Source organism: Osmerus eperlanus, chromosome 12 (genome assembly GCF_963692335.1).
Source record: "Osmerus eperlanus chromosome 12, fOsmEpe2.1, whole genome shotgun sequence".
Taxonomy (NCBI): domain Eukaryota; kingdom Metazoa; phylum Chordata; class Actinopteri; order Osmeriformes; family Osmeridae; genus Osmerus; species Osmerus eperlanus.
Genome location: NC_085029.1, coordinates 3,170,459 through 3,190,129, shown reverse-complemented (window position 1 = coordinate 3,190,129; position 19,671 = coordinate 3,170,459). Strand labels below are relative to the sequence as shown.

Genomic DNA, 19,671 nt, shown 5'->3' with positions numbered 1-19,671 from the left:
TGTGACCGGTCCCTGGCAGGCAAAAGGAGACTGTCCTCCCCACTGAGCTGCCCCTGGTCCAGGAGGTCACCACCACCCTGCGAGAGTGGGCCTCAATATGGAGGGACCTCTACGTTGTGAGTCCACACACACACCTGCTGCACACACCTACACACACCTACACTCACCCACACACTCACACACCTGTACTCGTACACACACTATTGAATACACACTCTATGCACCTCACATAAATATCTAAAATATACTAGTTGACACACACACACACACACATATGCTAGTTAACCCAGTTGGCTAACAGTTGTGGCTGGTGCCACTGTTCCAAAGTATGTGAATAAGGTTTTCATTATTTGGTGTGCTGAGCTCCATTTGAGGAAGACTGAATATGTGACAATGGGGAATAGTAAATACAATGACTGTGAAAAAAGAGTAGAAAGAAAATGTTTGGTCACTTGACTTTGATCTCGATCATCTGTGTGCGTGCCCTGGTTCCGCAGGGGGACAAGAGAGAGATGTTCAACTCCGTCCGTGACATGATCTACGACCTCATCGAGTGGCGATCGCAAATCCTGTCGGGCACCCTCCCCCAGGACGAGCTTACCGAGCTGAAGCAGAGAGTCACCTCCAAGATTGACTATGGAAACAAGTGAGGGACAAACTCCCCGTCCTCCTCCAGATGGCTCGGCTTAGAAAGCGAGACTTGGCTCGGCCAATAAACACACTGAAACACATTTAGTCATTTAGCAGACACTCTTATCCAGAGTGACTTACAGTAAGTACAGGGACATTCCCCCCAAGGCAAGTAGGGTGAAGTGCCTTGCCCAAGGACACAACGTCAATTTGCACGGCCTAGAATCGAACCGGCAACCTTATGATTAATAGCCCGATTCCCTAACCCCTCAGCGGTCTGACCCCCTAGATAGATAAAAGTAGATAATAGTATAGTAATAGTATAGAGCTTGCTCAGCCTTCCCTTTGCACCACCAAAGGAGCCCATGCTGGGTTTGTGGTAGCCCAGGAAAAGAGAGGTCCCCCCCTCACCATTGTGGCGGGGAGCACAGGGTGATGAAGGTGTCGGAGCCCCTAGGAGGATCACACCTTGCTGTGATTTCCTCCTCTGAAAAATTGTGGATTGGGAAGAGAATCTTAGAGTGTGAGAGGGAGAGAGGATCACCAAGGGCTGTAGTGAGAATGGAGAAGAGAGAGAAGCCCTAGGGCTCTAGGGAGAGAGAGACAAAGAGAGAGGAGGATGTTGGAAGAAAGAGAGAGACTCAGCTATAGCTCTAGGGAGAGAGAGAGCTCAGATGGTGTTCTAGTAAAGACAGGTTCTCAGCTGCCGCCAGAGTTAGTTACGGCACTAGTATTTCGGTGATATCAGTCATATATATCCACTCACTAGCGGAAATATACAGATACTGGATATACGTACGACCATTTTCACAAACCAGATACATTCAACACACAGGCAGTTTGTCAGTCTGTCCTTTGAAGAAGTGGAAATGTGTCTGTCAGCGTGACTGTATAAGATTGACAAACAACATTAGTTTGTGGTGCGACAAATATGAACAAGTAAGTTTAAACGCCTCCATAAAGCGTTCAGTTAAATACCATCAAATGACTACCATTTAATCACTCAGATTGTAGGGTAAAAAAGTGAAAGACAAAGTAACACCTAATGTCTGTCTCTGACACGTCTCTCTCCCTCGCTCTCTTATTGCCACCATCCTTCTCTCTCTCTGCCTCCCTCATTATCTCTGTCAAAGGTGGATCATCTGAGCACATGCACCATCAGAATAATTGCATTGACTCTTCTGTGTAACAGGTACCTGGACCTGGACCTGGTGGTGCGAGACAAGGACGGCAACATCCTGGACCCTGAGCTGACAAGCACTATCAGCCTTTTCAGGGCCCACGAAGCAGCCTCGAGGCAGATAGAGGAGAGGATCCAGGAGGAGAAGGTAGCCAGACACCACAGCTGGCCACAGATGGGAGAGGGATCAGAATCAGAATGGGTTTTATTCGCCATGAAAGTTTGCACAGACAAGGAATTTGCTTTGGCAGGAAGGTGCAAACATTAAACATATAGGAATATAACATTTAAATATGAGGACTAACTATACTAAGGGTACATAACTAACAAACTAAGGGTACATAACTAGCAATGGAATTAGATTAAAATAAACTATACAATAACATATAAAATAAAATATAAGTTGCAGTAATTTAGAATATAAAAATACAAATATTACAAAAAATACAAATGGTACAGGATTGTATTGTCCAGTGCAAAAAGCAGTGTTGTTTTAAGGGCATTTATTCATGGAGTCAGTGTGAACCCTTGGCCTTGTTGAAGAGGCCAACAGCGGAAGGGAAGATACTGGGGGGTGGGGGGTGAGTAAGAGAAGGAGCGAGAGAAGGTAGAGGGGGAGAGTGGGGAAGAGGGGGTTGGGTGAGTAAGGCAGGGAGAGAGAAAGGTAGAGGAGGAGGGAGACAGAGATTGGTTGGGTGGTTGGGTGAGTAAGGGAGGGAGAGAGAAAGTAGAGGTGGCGAAAGCAAGGATGAGAGAGAGATGGAGGTATAAAGAGAGAGGGAGAGAGTGGTAGGAAGGGTGGGTGGGAGGGAGGGGAAGAGAGATAGAGAAAGGGAGAGAGGGAGAGTAGAGAGAGTCTGAGGGCCTCATGTACTAACGCTTTTGCGCCCACTTCAGGCGTACTTGTTTCGCAATTTGCACGTAAAAGCATGGCGAGGTATGTACAAACATGCCACACTGAGGTAAAAGCGCAGACTGTCTGTCGCGGGAACTGTACATGGCAAATTGCGCTTTTCCGTGTCATGCATATGCATTCACGGGAGGGTCATGGGGAAAGTGGGAGTTTCCTATAAAGAGATGGGAGGGGATGCGTAAAGTGCGCCTAATTATGTATTCCGCTGTATGTACAAAAAACGCCTGTGAAAGCGCACCTCTATTTTGAGGTGAAAATTCTCCGCCTGTTTAAAGCAGGCGTAAACCAGGATGTGCATATGCCTCCTGGTGAAATGGCAGCCGTAACCCAAGCAAGACGAAGACATACGCCAAAGGATTTTTGCCACAAGGATCACACTTTTTGAGTTGAGTGAACACGAAATCCTTACGCGTTAGAGATTAAGCAGCCATGCAATATTACAGTTAATCAAAGATTACATTGAATCTCCGACTCAGCGTTCACATTCCATTCCAGCAGTTGTTAAACTCCTCGATACATATTGGCATCAGGATCATTTCAAACAGTCATCGCTGTTTTGACTTTGGTGGCTGATCCAAGATAGAAAAAGAGAAGGAGGCCCATTCAATTGCGCGTTTAAATGCTCGCAATGTACGGTATACTGGGCGGAGAAAGGCGCTGATTACCCGATGACTTACAGGTTTCGTATATACAACGTAAACTGTATCACAGTGTGCGCAATCTGCGGGTTGGCCATGGCGCTAATAACGCTACGTTTGCGAATGTACGAACATGAGGCCTTGAGTGTGTTCATACCAGGAAGTGTAAAATACAGGCGACTATCATGCATCACATCGGCGCAATGATGTGCATTCAGCAGGGTGAGGGCTCTCTGACATCTGAGACAGAGAGAGGGAGTTGAGCCCAGGCCTCGTCTGCCTGTAGACACACACACACACACACACACACACACACACACACACACACACTTGAGCTCTCAGAGGAAAAAGGGCATACCTGGGCAACAGAGAAAAGGGATAACATTCAAGTGCCTTCATCTTAACCTCCCTAGGTCCCTGACCCACAATCCTGAATTTCATCTGTGCAGGTAGCATGGTTCCGGAACACAGCTCCCCGTTCTGCTACACACTCTCATTACGTGACCTTTTCATCTTCCCCTCTTTGCATATGGACAGGCATTTTGAAATTCTCTCAGGTCACCCGCTAGGAATATTAATTTGGGTTTTCGGCTGCCAGTTACCCAGGACCAAAACATACTCTCTCACACACATAAATACACACGCGCTCAGTTTATAGACTGTTCAGAAGATCAGACCAATAAAAAAAACACACCTCGCAACGATTGCGTGTGGCGCCAAGGAAGACCTCCTGTCAGGTCCTTTTGTGTAAAGGTGCGTCATTTTGTATGTTAACACGCTTAATACATTTAATATACCCCCCCCCCCCCCCCATCTCACACCACCACTATCACCCTTTCAGTCCTCGAACTGGGAAACAGATTGATTTATAAAGCCTGATGAAGTCTTCTCCCGAATTTATAAGCACATCAAACTGTCAAAGACCCCACCCTTACTCCTCATCCTGACGGACGATAAATAACCCCTGTGCTCGTCACCTTGTCCTCTGCATCAGTACACGGAGAGCGTTTCTATTTGCCTACCCGGTCCCCTTCCTCCTCGGTGTTGTCCCCAGGGCCGGCCACCTCCTACGCAACCTTCCCCGGGACGGGGCTGTGAAGGGTGGTCTACTGAAGAGTGCTGGCCCCCTTAATTGAAGGCAGCATCTCTCTCTCTTTCTCTCTCTCTCCCGCAGTCCCAGAAGCAGAATATCGACCTGAGTCGCCAAGCCAAGTTCGCCTCCACGCCCTCCTTCGCCCTCTTTGTGACTCTGAAGAACGTGGTGTGCAAGATAGGGGAGGACGCCGAGGTGCTCATGTCTCTCTATGACCCTGTGGAGTCCAAGTTCATCAGGTACGTGTTCAACAGGAACCGCATGAACACAGTGCCACTGGTCTGAAGACAGCGAGTCTAGCGCTCTGACCAGGGCGTCTGGCTTTGTTCCAGGATTTCTACAACGGCCAAACACTAGTCAGGTGAATTGTTTCCAAACAGAGTGTGTGTAGTGTTGGATCAGCGTATAGTATTGAACGTCTAATTGCAATGTCTTGATTTCAGTTAACCTTTTCTCCCCCTTAGTGAAAACTATCTGGTGCGATGGTCAAGTTCAGGGCTGGTAAAAGACATAGACCAACTTCACAACCTTCGATCAGTATTCACGGTGAGTGTGTGTGCGAGTGATAAGGTTTGTGTGGGTGACTTCAAGCTCGAATACTTGTGTGTGTGCTGGCTGTGTACCGGTTAACCATACATGTCGCTAGAGTTGAGGTTGAGGCAATGTTTACCCAGCTTGTTTATGAAAAGGCTAGCTGTATTTACCGGGGAGGGCTATGGAAGGGGTCACCTCACCAATACAAGGCACGGGCCCAGCGTCACTGGGCCCTCCTGGGGAGGGGTGGGGGTGGGTGCACACAGGGGTTTAGAGCAGGAAATGAGGACACAATCAAAGTTGGGAGGGAGTCAGTTGGCTGAGCGGTAAGGGAGTCGGGCTAGTAATCCGAAGGTTGCCAGTTCGATTCCCGGTCATGCCAACTGACGTTGTGTCCTTGGGCAAGGCACTTCACCCTACTTGCCTCGGGGGAATGTCCCTGTACTTACTGTAAGTCGCTCTGGATAAGAGCGTCTGCTAAATGACTAAATGTAAATGTAAAGTTGTGTCAAGGCAATTTTCGCCAAACCGTGCCTCCTTCACAGTCCCTGAAAAGGTTCGATCAATTCATCAATGCTTGCATGGACCTGGCAAATGTCATTGCCTAATAAGCAGCCACAGTCCCCACAGTCAACTCCAACGTAAACATTCTGAGATGCCCACGTTCTCTCAGCAGGGGCAGTCCATGACGACCCATTTATCTCTCTTGTTGCCTTGTCTCGTCTCCCCCAGGACCTGGGAAGCGAGGATCTGAAGAGAGACAAGATCAGCTTTGTGTGTCAGATCGTCAGGGTGGGCCGCATGGAGCTGCGCGACAACAACACCAAGAAGCTGACGTCAGGGTTGAGGAGACCCTTCGGAGTGGCAGGTAACCTTGCCTGAGTTGTCCAGTAACACTAGTCCCAGTCCTGTAGGTCCAGGTACGCACACTTGTCCGGTGAGCCCCTCTGTGTTTTTACGTGTGAGAGGTCTATCAAGCCCGCCAAAACAAGCAAACGAAGACATCTGTCAGAAATGTCAAGATTTTTGGGGTGAAGTTAATAAGTAGGGTCTGGATCCTCTCTGTGGACAAGCTGCTCCGTAGGAAACTAATTTGATGGCATTGTGCTGTCGCTTCTCCTCTCAGATAACAGAGATACAACAAGGAAGAGTGAGAGGAACTGAGAGAGTGACAGAGAGTATGGTGTCCTGATATACAAGACAGTGGTTTATTAGGGAAGTCATCATCTTCAGTGCTGTGCAACTGGGGAGGGAGGTAAATAGAGAGGGAGTGAGGTGGAGGGAGGGAAGTAGAGAGGGGGTGGAGGGAGGGAGGTAGATAGAGAGGTAGTGAGTTTGAGGGGGAAAGGTAGAGAAAGGGAGGGAGGTTAGAGTGAGGTAAGTGGACAGAGAAACGGAGGGAGGGTGAAAGAGAGGGAGGTAGTGAGAGAGGGAGGGAAGATGAAAGAGAAGGAGGTAGTGAGAGAGAGGGAGGTAGGGTGAGAGTGGGAGGGAGAGAAAGAGGGAGGGAGTTGGGGAGGGAGGGAGAGAGAAGAAGTGTGGGAGATAAAGAGGGGAGGGAGTGAGGGAGATGTGAAGACGTCAGTTTTTGACATCAAATGCGTTTTTTGAAGTCAGACGGGGAAATGCTTTCTGCAGTGTTTCTCCCCGCTACAAAGCTGCCTATGTGGGTCAGGCCTGGGGAATCAAAGGCTGCCTGGTGTCACTTGTAATGTGGGGGAGCGCTGGATAATTTAATCACAGGCCCAGGAGTCCTCTGTCGGCTGGCTGATGAAAGTGGTGTGGTGGGCGGGGGCACATGGCTAACCACACAGATCCTAATGGTTGAAGTTGAGTAGGGGGGTCTTCTTTACCATTCTTCTTCTTAGAGGTCTGACCATGTTGTGACACTTTCGCCCTCCAAATCGAATTTCATTTTATTCATATAGCCCTTTTTACAAGTAATGTCACAGAAGGCTTCACATGCGCCCATAGAACTGCGACTAAACCACCCTAAACCCCCTCCGCTTCCCCAAACCCACATTCTTGGTTTCTCCCTTATTTCAGTAATGGACGTCACTGACATCATCAATGGCAAGACGGACGACGAGGACAAGCAGCACTTCATCCCATTCCAGCCGTGAGTATGACTACCACGGTCCTCACACACCACGGCCTTCACACACTCTGGTCCTCATTCAAACTCACACACTCTGGTCCTCATTCAAACTCACACACTCTGGTCCTCATTCTAACTCACACACTCTGGTCCTCATTCAAACTCACACACTCTGGTCCTCATTCAAACTCACACACTCTGGTCCTCATTCAAACTCACACACTCCGGTCCTCATTCGCACTTACATAACATTCAATGGAACAGGGCTAAGGAATGTCAACATTAGGGATGCACCAAAATTACGAAAAATACGAAAATATTAACAAAAAATATATGCTGCCCAAAAGTGCTCAGGTTTCACTTGTTCGATCCTGCCATGATCACGGGACCGAATTAAAGTTTCAGGTTGGATATTCAAAATATATTCCCTGTTAGTTATCTTAGGTCCGCCAAGAGCAGTTAGGAACTGTCAATAAGTTACAAGTTGTTTTATTGAAATGTCATTAGCTCTTTATCCATAGCTCCTGAAAAGAAATTCATCTCACAATTTTTTTTATAAATGATTTAAACATTTCAATTTCAATAGCACATTGGTCATGTGACCTACTAACCTAAAACTATTTTCAGACTATCCGTGAATTATCCTTATTTAATGCACACCCATTAGGTTGTCCAATGTAATTTCAGGTGATTTTCCGTTAATATTAAGGACATCAAATTTGCAATCTGCAGTGTTGGTTCAGCAGAAATTTGGTACGGGGCCGATTAAGTAATCTTATATGTTTGTGTGAACTTACATGGCAATACAAACTAATTCTGATTCTGATACAGTTACACCATTGGTTTAGAACCAGAATTTTCATTTCGGTGCATCCCTAGTCAACAAAGGTCAGTATCAACAGATGCTTCTCCTCTGCCTTGTGCTTAAACAGTGTGTGTGTGTGTGCTTGTGTGGAAAGGGGATAAGGGGGTGTGCTTGATGCACGCCAAGACGCGGCACTGTTTTTTTTACAGAAGTGTGGTATCCTTGACACTTGATTAGTGTGAGTTTTAGACGGTAGAGCTCCCTCTATTCCCTGCTGACTTCATTAAGGCAATCTCATTAACTGTTCCTGTCTTTGGAGGAACCAGCAGAGCCAGCGTAACCTTTTTCCTTAACACGATTTCCTGTCTTAATTGGAAATGCTAGCGGATACAGGCAGTTTAGCTGGCAGATCAACTCCGGCTAACATTTTTATCGGTGCGCATAAATCATGGGCATAATTACAACACCCTCCAGTAGGACAACACGTGGTTCAGCACAAATAGCAGCGTCTTTTCAACCAAGCCGGTGTAGCCGGAGTGTTGGTGGCCGGTCGTCTTGACTCCATCTGCTCTCGAGACAAGGACCGAGGAACAGGAAACTGTCACTGCACTCTGGACAGGACCCAGTTCTCAAACAACGTCTTTGGAAATGAGGCATATAGATCAACCGGGTGTCAGACCATAATGCAGTTTGTTGTTGTTTTCACAGTGGCTCTACCCCAGTAAGACCGGGACTATGATCACCTTCACTCACCCCATCATAAAGAGTAAAAAGCCAGGAAAACTGGTCTTCTCTTTTCACTGCGACTGCCTTGTAATGGAAGGAGGCTTTTGTTTGTTTCATTACATCCTGCTAAATGTTATGAATATTCCAACAATGGGCATTTTATCCCCCTGGCGTATTTCCCTGAAATAATGTCAAAACATGTTCAGAATGCAACCCCCCCCACCCCAGGGTGTTCTGACACACAGGGCAAGCGGGGGTGTTGCTGAGAGACAAACGTGAAGTTGTGTAACGTTGTTATGGAGGGGTAATACCTCTGTTGTTGACGTTGGTTGTGTTTCATGTGCCTATTTGTAGCAGCGCTGGTTGAAGAGGGGGGAGTCCCTGAAGGGGCCTGTCAATGCTAGCAGCTCTCTGTTCCTTTCCTTGTCCCAACTCTTCTCCTCCTCCGCACTCTCTCTCTCCCTCTCTCTCTCTCTCTCTCTCTCTCTCTCTCTCTCTCTCTCTCTCTCTCTCTCTCTCTCTCTCTCTCTCTCTCTCTCTTCCTCGCTCTCCCTCTCTCTCCCTCCCTCTGTCCGTCTTTTACCGCTGCTCGGCAACTGCAGACGCGTACCACGGCTTGCACATACCCAAAACCTCTCTGCCTGTGGACTGTGTGTGTGTGGGAGGGGGGGGGGAGGAGGAGGAGGGGGGGGGGGGAGGAGGAGGAGGAGGAGGGGGGACTCCCACCATCCCCCCCCCCGGTCACAGCTGCTTCCTGCTGCTATTCAGCCACTGCTTCACTCAGTTACTTTGGCTCTCACTACCTACTCACTAGATCTCTACACTGTCACACAAGACACACCAGGGTTTCTAGTAGGTTCAAAGGCTTAGCGGCTGGGTATGTTGGGAAGTCTCTGTGTGACTGGACTGATGCTCAAAGCTTCACTCCATCCAGTCAAACAGGTCGGAGCGCTTTGAAAGGAACCTTGCTTCCCACTTTTGCCGGTCTTCAAGGGGGGCAGACATGGGTGCCTTCTTCTAAACATGATTTCTCTGTGTTTCTGTCATTTACCCATCTTGCCCAACTGTTGGCTAACAAATGGCTTTTGTCTCTGTCACTGTACTTTGCATCACTGTTTGGTGTTTTTTTCCTCTTTCCCATCCTCTTTCCCCCATCCCTTCTTTCACGCCCGTCACCCCCCGTCCCGTCTCTCTGCCCTCTCCTCCTGCTCCTTCCCTTCCTCTCTTCCCTGTCCCGTCTGTCTGCCATCTCCTCCTGCTCTTTCCTCTCTTCCCTGTGGTGTTTGCCTGTCGTGTGCATACTCCAGGCTAGCGTTGGATGACGCCATCCGCCACAAGCAGCTGAACATCTCCCGTTTTTCACCCAGGGTGGCGGGGGAGAACGACTTCCTCCAGACCGTCATCAACAAAGTCATCGCCGCCAAAGAGGTCAATCACAAGGGCCAAGGTACTGTGACCGGGGGTAAACAAGGTTTCTCAATAGCATTTTACTGAGATGTGTTATTTCTCCTATTTAACGGGTACGGTCACACATAACAGTACCGTAACACATATATGTTAATAACATGTAAGCAACAGAATGTCTCCAAATGACACAAATATAGTACAGTAAATACTATATATACAGTATATGTTCTATAACTATATAAGGATATTCTATTATGTATATAATATACAATCCCAAAAGTATTTTAGGTCATATTGTAAAATGTTCTGCACATTTCTGGTACATCATGTATCATTATTATAAAGACAACATAGTAGTAACGCTACAGCCCAATTAAATTGTACTGCTGCAGGGACTGTTGGAATGTTCTGGAAGAAATGGTATATGACCTCTGCTATTCAGTTGACTCTAGCAGCTGATGCTCACTGCAGACTGTTGGTCTAAAAATCCTGTTTCACACTTCACTTCTATTGAGAGCTGTTTAATTATTGAGAGTTGTCTCTTGTATCTAGGTCAATCTGTATTTTTGGTACTGAGGGGGAAAAGTTTGCACAAAATGATTAGACAGTTCAACGCCTGCCAACGATTTTGACTTATGCCTCTCTATATAGCAATCCTTAGTAGCCACTGGGTTTTATCCTGTGAACCATGTCAGAAGGTCTGATCTCAAGTGTTTCAGTTTCTATTTGAAACCTGTTTCTCATCATCTGGACGTTCCCTGGTGGAACATGAGCTGCCACCCAAGATGAGGTCTGTAGGAACACCATGCCCCTCCGGGCGGTAGCGTCATGCTCCACCAGGAGGGTCAGGGTTAGCTGAGGAGGTACCTGGATGAATGTCAGGTGCACTAAGCCTCTGACTAGGCCGGCAAGGGGGGGGGCTGGTGAGGGGGTGTGGGGAAGTTCCCGGGAGCAGCATGAAGTGTGAGTAAGGCCTCTGAATATCAAAAGACTTTTCGAGCTGCGGTGCTAGCAAGGAATCTGTCAGTTCTGACAAAACCGAGCATTTGTCGGAAAAGCACTTCCTCTCTATCATGCAGCATGCAGCGAACAGCTTTAATGGGATGACCTGCGCTGTGGGGGATACATCATAGCCTTCTCTGTGTGTTTGTGTGTGTGTACTGAAGGAGCATGGATCTGCTATAACGGGTCCAGTTAGGCGCCTGACAGTCCACCAGGCAGTGTTTCTGCTCTCATTAAAGCAGAGCGCAACCAGGAGAAAACCATTCCGTTCAGCTGTGTCATTTCTAAGAACCCCCCTCAAAAAACAGATCCATTAAATTCCCTCGCAGGTCCAGTTGTTTCAAAATGAGAGCCCTTTGTTGGAAAATGAGTCCGACTCAGAGAGCGACCGCCATCTCCGAGTGTGGGTCTCCTGCCCAATTATTTAACTTACCCAACCTCCAATTAGCGCCCTGTTTGAACTATTTTAAAGTTATACCGGAAGCAGGCCTACATTTCTTAAAAGGAAGCTGGCTTTGATGAAGAACTCCATGGTGCTTTGAGGTCTTCTTGCAGGTCACTGTATGTTAGACTGGAGATTTTGAGTGAATTCTGAACTTTGGTAGAAGGGAGCTGGTTTTCAGGAATGTTTCCATCTTCTGATGCAGGCGTTCTGCTGTTAGCTGTGTGATGTCACATCTCTGTGGTCTCTGCCAGGTCTGTGGGTGACGCTGAAGCGACTTCCTGGAGACATCCACCAGATAAGGAAGGACTTCCCTCACCTGGTCGACCGATCCACCGCCGTGGCACGCAAGATGGGCTTCCCTGAGATCATCATGCCAGGTAAGGAGGTCCGCCTCCGGAACCCCCCCGCTGTCCTCAGGGACACTTTCGGCTGGTGACCCCCCACACACACACACACCTGTTTTGAATGCACATATTTCAGTCTTCCTTTGAAAGCTTTTTCCGCATCTCTTCCAAGGTGATGTGCGCAATGACATATATGTGACCCTGGTCCAGGGCGAGTTTGACAAGGGCAGCAAGACCACCCCCAAGAATGTGGAGGTCACCATGTCCGTGTATGATGAAGATGGCAAGAAACTGGAGGTAGGAGTTTTGATGATTATTTAAAAAATAGTTGTGTCATGTCCCCCCCCCCCCACACACACACACACAATCAACCCCCCACAAAAAAAACACCACTAGTCAAACTACATGCTCAACGCTCCTGTCTTCAAAGTGTGGAAAATCACCTTTCTGTTGGAAAGCCGGTGATTTGCAGCACTAGCTGCAGTCTTGTTAAGTCAGCACTGCACTTAGGCCATCAAACTGACACAAATAGAGTCAGAAAAGATGAGACAGGCTGTTTGGCACTTCAGCCTGTCATAGCCAAGAGGCTGAACATCCAGTGCCTGTTGTTTGATTGACCAGACCAATGTTAGGTCTTTCATTGTCTTGGGAAAAATGAACTCTTTTGGTCCCAGAAGTTGATGGTCTAGGAAGAAGTTGATGGTCTGGGAAGAAGTTGCTGTACCTGTAAAAAAAAAGAAAGAAAAATAACTTATTTTGTAACAGTGTTGGTTTGAATCAGTGTCTCTCTCTCTTCATCTTTCTCTCTTTTTCTCTCTTTCTCCATCTATCTTTCTCTTCATATGTCTCTCTCTCTCTGTCATCCCTACATGTTCTCTCAGTTCAGTACCCCATCCTAACGGGGACCTTCCCCCCGTGTGAGGTGCAGATTACCTCATCAGTCTCAGCTGCCTCAATTATGCAGTTAGTTCAAGATTGGAAAAGCAGCGCTAGTAAATGAGTCCCAGCCACCCCTCCTCCCCAGGGGCGAGTGGAAATGCCGGAGCGAGTCCCTTCTTTATGAGAGGAGCCGTACAGCAGGCCCCTGGTGATGAGCTCTACTACTGGCTCCCTCTCCAAGCTAAACGGGCCACTTACCGCTATGACAGACTTCATGCTGTAGAGATGAGTAGATAAACCACACTTTAATTGTAATTTTTTTGCCCCCACTCTGAAAAACAAAGCTCCTTGGAGGCTTTGCAAATCCATGCACCCCCCCCCCCCCCCCCCCCCTCTGTGTTTCGTATTGAGTGCTGCTGCCTTCAGGCAGTAGTGATGGGAGTCTCTGACGTTGCTCTACACGGATTAACAAACATTAATCAGCCTCGCTGGTGTCTCGCCTGCGCTGTCCTGGAGGGAGCACGCGTTTTCATACACACTTCTTCTCCAAGTTGCCAACTCCCCAGGGACATGACAGAATCCGCTGTGGGTGAATGCAGTCCCTGAGCGAGTGGTTATTGGCTGGCAGAGAACTGCATCTGAGATGAGGGCCATGTCGTTTCCTGTGATTATGCTTGAGGAGGCAGGATCGGAGTCTGACTTTTGTTAAGAGACACAACCACACACACACATACTCACACACCTACCTGTGACAATCATACCAACTGTCTCAAGATGCCTTTTTTTCTTTTGACAAGGAGCAATCAAACACAAGCACTTACTGGCACCTTTGCCCTCAGACAGAGATGGACATGCAAGACCAGACAAGCTCTAGCCCCCCCCCCTTCCTGTGTCATCTGGTCCCAGGATTCATGGTGCGCAGGCGTTTAGTGGGGGCGCAGCAGTGACCACCTGCCCCCCAGCTCTGCTCTCCGTGGCAGGTGAAGGCTCAGCCTGTTATCCTCATAATCACTGAAAGTTAACTCGCCATTAGCCCCGAATGTGTCATCGGCGTGCGCCGTCCACAACTGTTGGAGGAGAAGAAGATGGAGAGGGAGAGCGGCAGAAAGAGAGGGATGTGGAAAAGAGAGAGGGAGAGAGAGAGAGAACCAGAGAAAGAGAGAGAACCAGAGAAAGAGAGAGAACCAGAGAGAGAGGTGAGATGTGTGTGTGTTTCTCCCTGTCTGAATGATAATAATACATGCATGCCACATGCGATGAGTGAGTGCAGTCAGCACTGCAGCAGGAGACCCCTCCCTCTTCAGTATTGAGTTTCTCATGTATGTTTTCCTTTGGAGCCGGCTGTCAGGGGCTGTTAGTTATCTAGCCACACCCTGTAGGACGGTGGACAGTCTGCCCTTCGTGTGTAACGCCACGGCCACACGTGTTTTTTAGTGTTAACGTTTTTTTTGTTTTTGTTAAACACTGAAGCTTTCCCTTTCCAGGAAGGAATAAGTGGCAGGCTACTTACTGTGAAAGCGTCCAGTGTTTGGACAGAGCGGTGGCTCTGAGCTGTTATGTCTCAAAACACACTTCACATCCCGTAGCCGTAGATGACACACCACACACACCTCCAACACTCAGCAGAGCTTTCCACCGTTCATAAAAGGTTCATGTAAAGAACTCAGGTGACGCATGGCTCTCTCGTCTCCCCGCCTGTAGAACGTGATCTTCCCTGGTGCTGGGGACGATGGGATCCTGGAGTACAAGTCTGTCATCTACTACCAGGTGAAGCAGCCACGCTGGTTTGAAACCATCAAGGTGAGCCTCTCCAGGATCGCCTACCTCTGGTCTGCACACGCTCAAGGAATCCGTTTCCACACACATTTACCATACATGGAATGAAAGCCAAATCCTTTAAGTTAAAGTTAATTATTTATAGGTTTACTGGGCGAAGATGGATAGAATTTATATGCAAATAAAATCATTGAGTTCAGAAACATTCATCGTGTCCAAGGATGAATATTTTTCGGTAAAGGACATATTGCAGATTAGAAGTGTAATGAGAAGCAAAAAATGTGGATATTTCCAATTCATACGAGTGAAGGTCAGAAGGAGCGCGTCCCATTTCTCATGTCAGGACAGGAATTTTTGTCCTGGTTTTCAGGGCCCTGTTCCATCATGGTGTATGTATGTGGGTGATCAGGTGTGTGTTACCAAGCTATATGGTTTCATTGATGTGCCTCTCACCCCCTCCTGCACAAGGTTGCCATCCCCATAGAAGATGTGAACCGAAGTCACCTGCGATTCACCTTCCGACACCGGTCATCTCAGGACTGTGAGTACTGACTGAATAAATTAATTAACAAATTCAGCGTTCAAATCACCTTTTAAAATAATTTATACAGCGTCTCCAACAATGGTTGGGACAACAATTTATTTTTCTTCTTGATTTTCCTCTCAACAGCTTTAGATTAGTCCTTCACCATTGGTTAAAGTGCACATTCTCAAGTTTTATAAGTGCTTTTTCATACATTTTGTTTTCAACATTTAGACTTACAGTTAGGTCCATAAATATTTGGACATTGACACAATTTTCAACATTTTAGCTCTGTATACCACCACAATGGATTTGAGTTTAAGTGCAGACTTTCAGCTTTAATTTCAGGGTATTTACATCCAAATCAGGTGAACGGTGTAGGAATTACAATACATTTTATATGTGGCCCCCCCCTTTTTAAGGGACCAAAAGTAATTGGACAATTTGCTGCTCAGCTGTTCCATGGCCAGGTGTATGTTATTCCCTCATGGGAGTTCGTTATTTCATTGACAAGGAGCAGATAAAAGGTCTAGAGTTCATTTCAAGTATGGTATTTGTGTTTGGAATCTGTTGCTGTCAACTCTCAATATGAAGTCCAAAGAGCTGTCACCATCAGTGAAGCAAGCCATCGTTAGGCTGAAAAATCAAAACAAACCTATCAGAGAGATAGCAAAAACATTAGGTGTGGCTCAATCAACTGTTTGGTACATTCTTAAAAAGAAAGAACGCACTGGTGAGCTCAGCAACACCAAAAGACCCGGAAGACCACGGAAAACAACTGTGATGGATGACAGAAGAATTCTTTCCCTGGTGAAGAAAAACCCCTTCACAACAGTTGGCCAGATCAAGAACACTCTCCAGGAGGTAGGCGTATCTGTGTCAAAGTCAAAAATTAAGAGAAGACTTCACCAGAGTAAATACAGAGGGTTCACCACAAGATGTAAACCATTGGTGAGTCTCAAAAACAGGAAGACCAGATTAGAGTTTGCCAAAAAACATCTAAAAGAGCCTGTACAGTTCTGGAACAACATCCTATGGACAGATGAGACCAAGATCAACTTGTACCAGAATGATGGGAAGAGAAGAGTATGGAGAAGGGAAGGAACTGCTCATGATCCAAAGCATACCACCTCATCAGTGAAGCATGGTGGAGGTAGTGTTATGGCGTGGGCATGTATGGCTGCCAATGGAACTGGTTCCCTTGTATTTATCGATGATGTGACTGCTGACAAAAGCAGTAGGATGAATTCTGAAGTGTTTCTGGCAATATTATCTGCTCAGATTCAGCCAAATGCTTCAGAACTCATAGGACGGCGCTTCACAGTGCAGATGGACAATGACCCGAAGCATACTGCGAAAGCAACCAAAGAGTTTTTTAAGGCAAAGAAGTGGAATGTTCTGCAATGGCCAAGTCAATCACCTGACCTAAATCCAATTGAGCATGCATTTCACTTGCTAAAGACAAAACTGAAGGGAAAATGCCCCAAGAACAAGCAGGAACTGAAGACAGTTGCAGTAGAGGCCTGGCAGAGCATCACCAGGGACAAAACCCAGCGTCTGGTGATGTCTATGGGTTCCAGACTTCAGGCTGTCATTGACTGCAAAGGATTTGCAACCAAGTATTAAAAGTGACAATTAGATTTATGATTATGTTAGTTTGTCCAATTATTTTTGGTCCCTTAAAAAGGGGGGGGGCACATATAAAATGTGTTGTAATTCCTACACCGTTCACCTGATTTGGATGTAAATACCCTGAAATTAAAGCTGAAAGTCTGCACTTAAAGCACATCTTGATTGTTTCATTTCAAATCCATTGTGGTGGTATACAGAGCCAAAATGATGAAAATTGTGTCAATGTCCAAATATTTATGGACCTAACTGTACATCACCTTTTATACAAAGTCCTCCCATTTCAGGTTAAGGACTGCACAGCACAGTTTTTCCACAGATAACAAAATAATGCATGTTCTCGCAGTGAACCAGACAAGTTTCGTTTCAATAATTAGTCTCTCACACCGAGTGACCTCCCGTGTCCTTTAATTAAACTCCTCCACCCAGACTATGCGGCATCTTGTCTTCTGGTCTTGGGATGTCAGACAAGTCCACAATAATTCATTTGTTTATGTTGCGGCAGGTGTGAAGGCATCTTGAGGAGTTAAACTTTGTCTCTCAGTTTTAGTTGTGGTTTTAAATGTTTAAAAGCTCCCAGGAGCTGGAAGTCAACGTATTCAAAAATCCTCTCCACCTCGCCTCGAGCACAAACAAAACTGCACCTCCAGCCAAACTCCTCCTCCCTCCAAACTCCTCCTCCCTCTGTAGAGCCATAGCCCTCTTCTCTGCCTGGTGATGGCAGGACCATGGAGCCCTGAACTAAGTCTTAATCCCCGTGGAGTGGCTCCTCTGTCACGGTTCACCTTACGCTGCCAGCTCTCCTCCTTATATCACTGGCTTCATCCTCAAGCCCATAACCAAGCTCCTATCACAGCCTAATGGCCCTCCAACATCCTTCTCCCTCCACATCGCTCCCTCCACATCACTCCCGGGGAGCCCTGAACAGGTCCCACTAGGAACAGTGTGCGATGACAGTCACACGTCAACTTATCTGACGGTTGTGGAAAACATCCTGAGGTGAACCGGGGATCCAGGTTGGCCACCCCGGCTACTAGACAGGCATCATTCATATTTTATTTCTTTCTCCAACTAGAAAGTTCCGTGCTGACTCTGCTCTTAAAACATGCTGGGTGTGCTTCGCTAGGGCTGAGAAGACGACGTCTAGACAGCATTGCCCTGGTTTTTACCAGGGAAATACTTAACCTTCAGATGTATGAGTGTGTTTCAGACAGGTGTCTGTGACTCAGCCTCTCTCCTCTTGCTTCTGCGTCATCCTCTCCCTCTTCCCCTGCTTCTCTTTCCACACCTCCCCCTCTACCCCAGCCTCTAGCTCTCTCTCTCCTCCTCCCCCTCTACCCCAGCCTCTCTTTCTCCCTCCCTCCCCACCTCCCCCTAGACCCCAATCTCTCTCTCTCTCCCCATCTCCCCCTCTACCCCAGCTTCTCTTTCTCCCCTCCCAGGGTTCTTGCAGGTTTCAGTAAGTCAAATATAAGACCTTTTTAAGACATTTTAAAACTATAAAGTTTGAAATTTAAGACCTACACGACGCATTACCCCAAAAAATATTGAAATCAAAGAAATTCTGAAAAAAAAATTTCAATGAATTCAGTCATTTAAAAAGCATACATTTAATTCACAGATAAAGCAATCACATTAGTAACCGAATTGAATATTTTTTGGGCAAAGTTTGCAGCGAGCCTCGTACCTGGAGCTGGGTACCGCTTGTAGCCAACAGCGGAAATCGCTGTGATCTAGCCATGCCTCGTTGAAAGTACACTTTCCCATTTTTCACACGTAGCCGAACTTTAACAAACTCTGAGGAATCGCAGACGTATTTCGCAGGCAGGTATTGCATTTATCACAGGATTTGTAGTTTTCACCGCGTACATACCAACACCAATATCCCCCAGAAAGAACTACAACACACCGAACCAACGTTCTGAGGGCAGCTTTCTGCTGGTTTCGTTTGTAGCAAAGACTCGCTTTGTAGGCTATGACTCAATACTTTTTGAGTATTGAGTCTGCGGCCAGCGTTTCTGGAAATGAACGAGGGTAAAACCTTTTTTAGACCTGACTAAATGAAATTTAAGACCTCGGATGAAAATATGTCAGTTTTTAAGATGTTTTAAGGCCTTAAATTTAAAGTTCTGAATTTGAGACTTTTTAAGACCCTGCGGGAACCCTGTCCTCCTCCCCCCTACCCTAGCCTCCCTCTCTCCCCCTCAGCTTGCCCTACCTCCGTTTACTGTGCTCCCAGCCACTGCTGAACTTTGCAGCGATGGGCGAGACAGTGACGACAGTGAAGACTTGGGCCCTGACAGGCTCCTGCAACCCAGCGTCCTGCTCTGGTCCTCAACCAGCAGACAGCTCTACAGCAGCTGACTCTGACTGCTACTGTCAGCCTCCATCACACTCGTGCCTGTTTATTGCCAGAGAGACTGTCCCAGTCATGCTGGAGATGGTACATGTCCTGTCATGTTAGAGAGTGTGTGTGCGTGTAGGCGGGTGGGAGGTTGACATGCGCTGTAGTCTCGGAGAGCAACAACAAACATGAAAACGACAATCTTCGCCAGAGTTCAAAGTTCACACCAGGTCAGTGAGCATCTGTGTTGGACAGGACAAAATGAATGCATTCCAATTCCCAAGGCTGTTCCTGTCTTCTCCAGTAGCTCTGGGTTGTTGTTTACCTGCCCTGCACCCATACACACTCACACACACACTTACACACACACACATTCACCCCCCCCCCCCCCCCCCCCCCATCATTCAGTGGCAGAACTGCGGGCAGGAAACCAATGAGAGGATTTATGCAGATCAAACGCGCCACACGCTCCGATGAATCACATCCTGCTGCACCTAAATCCGAGCTTGTTTGATCCGCCGCCGTGATGAATGCGTTGCCGTCTCGTCGCCCCACCGCATATGAACGTAACTCTCAGGACCTGTTTTCCTGCCCCCCCCGCCCCCCGCAGTCTACCCCTGTGTCCCTCCAGAGCAGAGACTTCAAGAACACGTCCGGTGAGAGGCCGACTGGTGTTCTGTCGGTTTTTCTTACCTTGTATGATTG

At 47.3% G+C, this 19,671-nt stretch overlaps 1 protein-coding gene across 3 annotated transcripts in view; it reads left to right on the top strand.

Annotated features, from left to right (window-relative positions):
• Positions 1 to 19,671, top strand: part of dock1 (dedicator of cytokinesis 1) — a 212,953-nt gene that overhangs the window by 41,716 nt on the left and 151,566 nt on the right. For 2 of the 3 annotated variants that reach the window (XR_009931847.1, XM_062474731.1), the window contains exons 5-16: positions 20 to 116; positions 498 to 646; positions 1,823 to 1,958; positions 4,536 to 4,693; positions 4,919 to 5,000; positions 5,721 to 5,856; positions 7,035 to 7,107; positions 9,925 to 10,064; positions 11,723 to 11,848; positions 11,988 to 12,112; positions 14,396 to 14,494; positions 14,939 to 15,011. Coding sequence is in view for 2 of the 3 variants with exons in the window: in XM_062474731.1 (XP_062330715.1) it covers positions 20 to 116; positions 498 to 646; positions 1,823 to 1,958; positions 4,536 to 4,693; positions 4,919 to 5,000; positions 5,721 to 5,856; positions 7,035 to 7,107; positions 9,925 to 10,064; positions 11,723 to 11,848; positions 11,988 to 12,112; positions 14,396 to 14,494; positions 14,939 to 15,011 (1,394 nt within the window). In the remaining variant the exon portion in view is untranslated. The remainder of the gene's footprint in view (positions 1 to 19; positions 117 to 497; positions 647 to 1,822; positions 1,959 to 4,535; positions 4,694 to 4,918; positions 5,001 to 5,720; positions 5,857 to 7,034; positions 7,108 to 9,924; positions 10,065 to 11,722; positions 11,849 to 11,987; positions 12,113 to 14,395; positions 14,495 to 14,938; positions 15,012 to 19,671) is intronic. The other variant, XM_062474732.1, reaches the window with a different exon arrangement.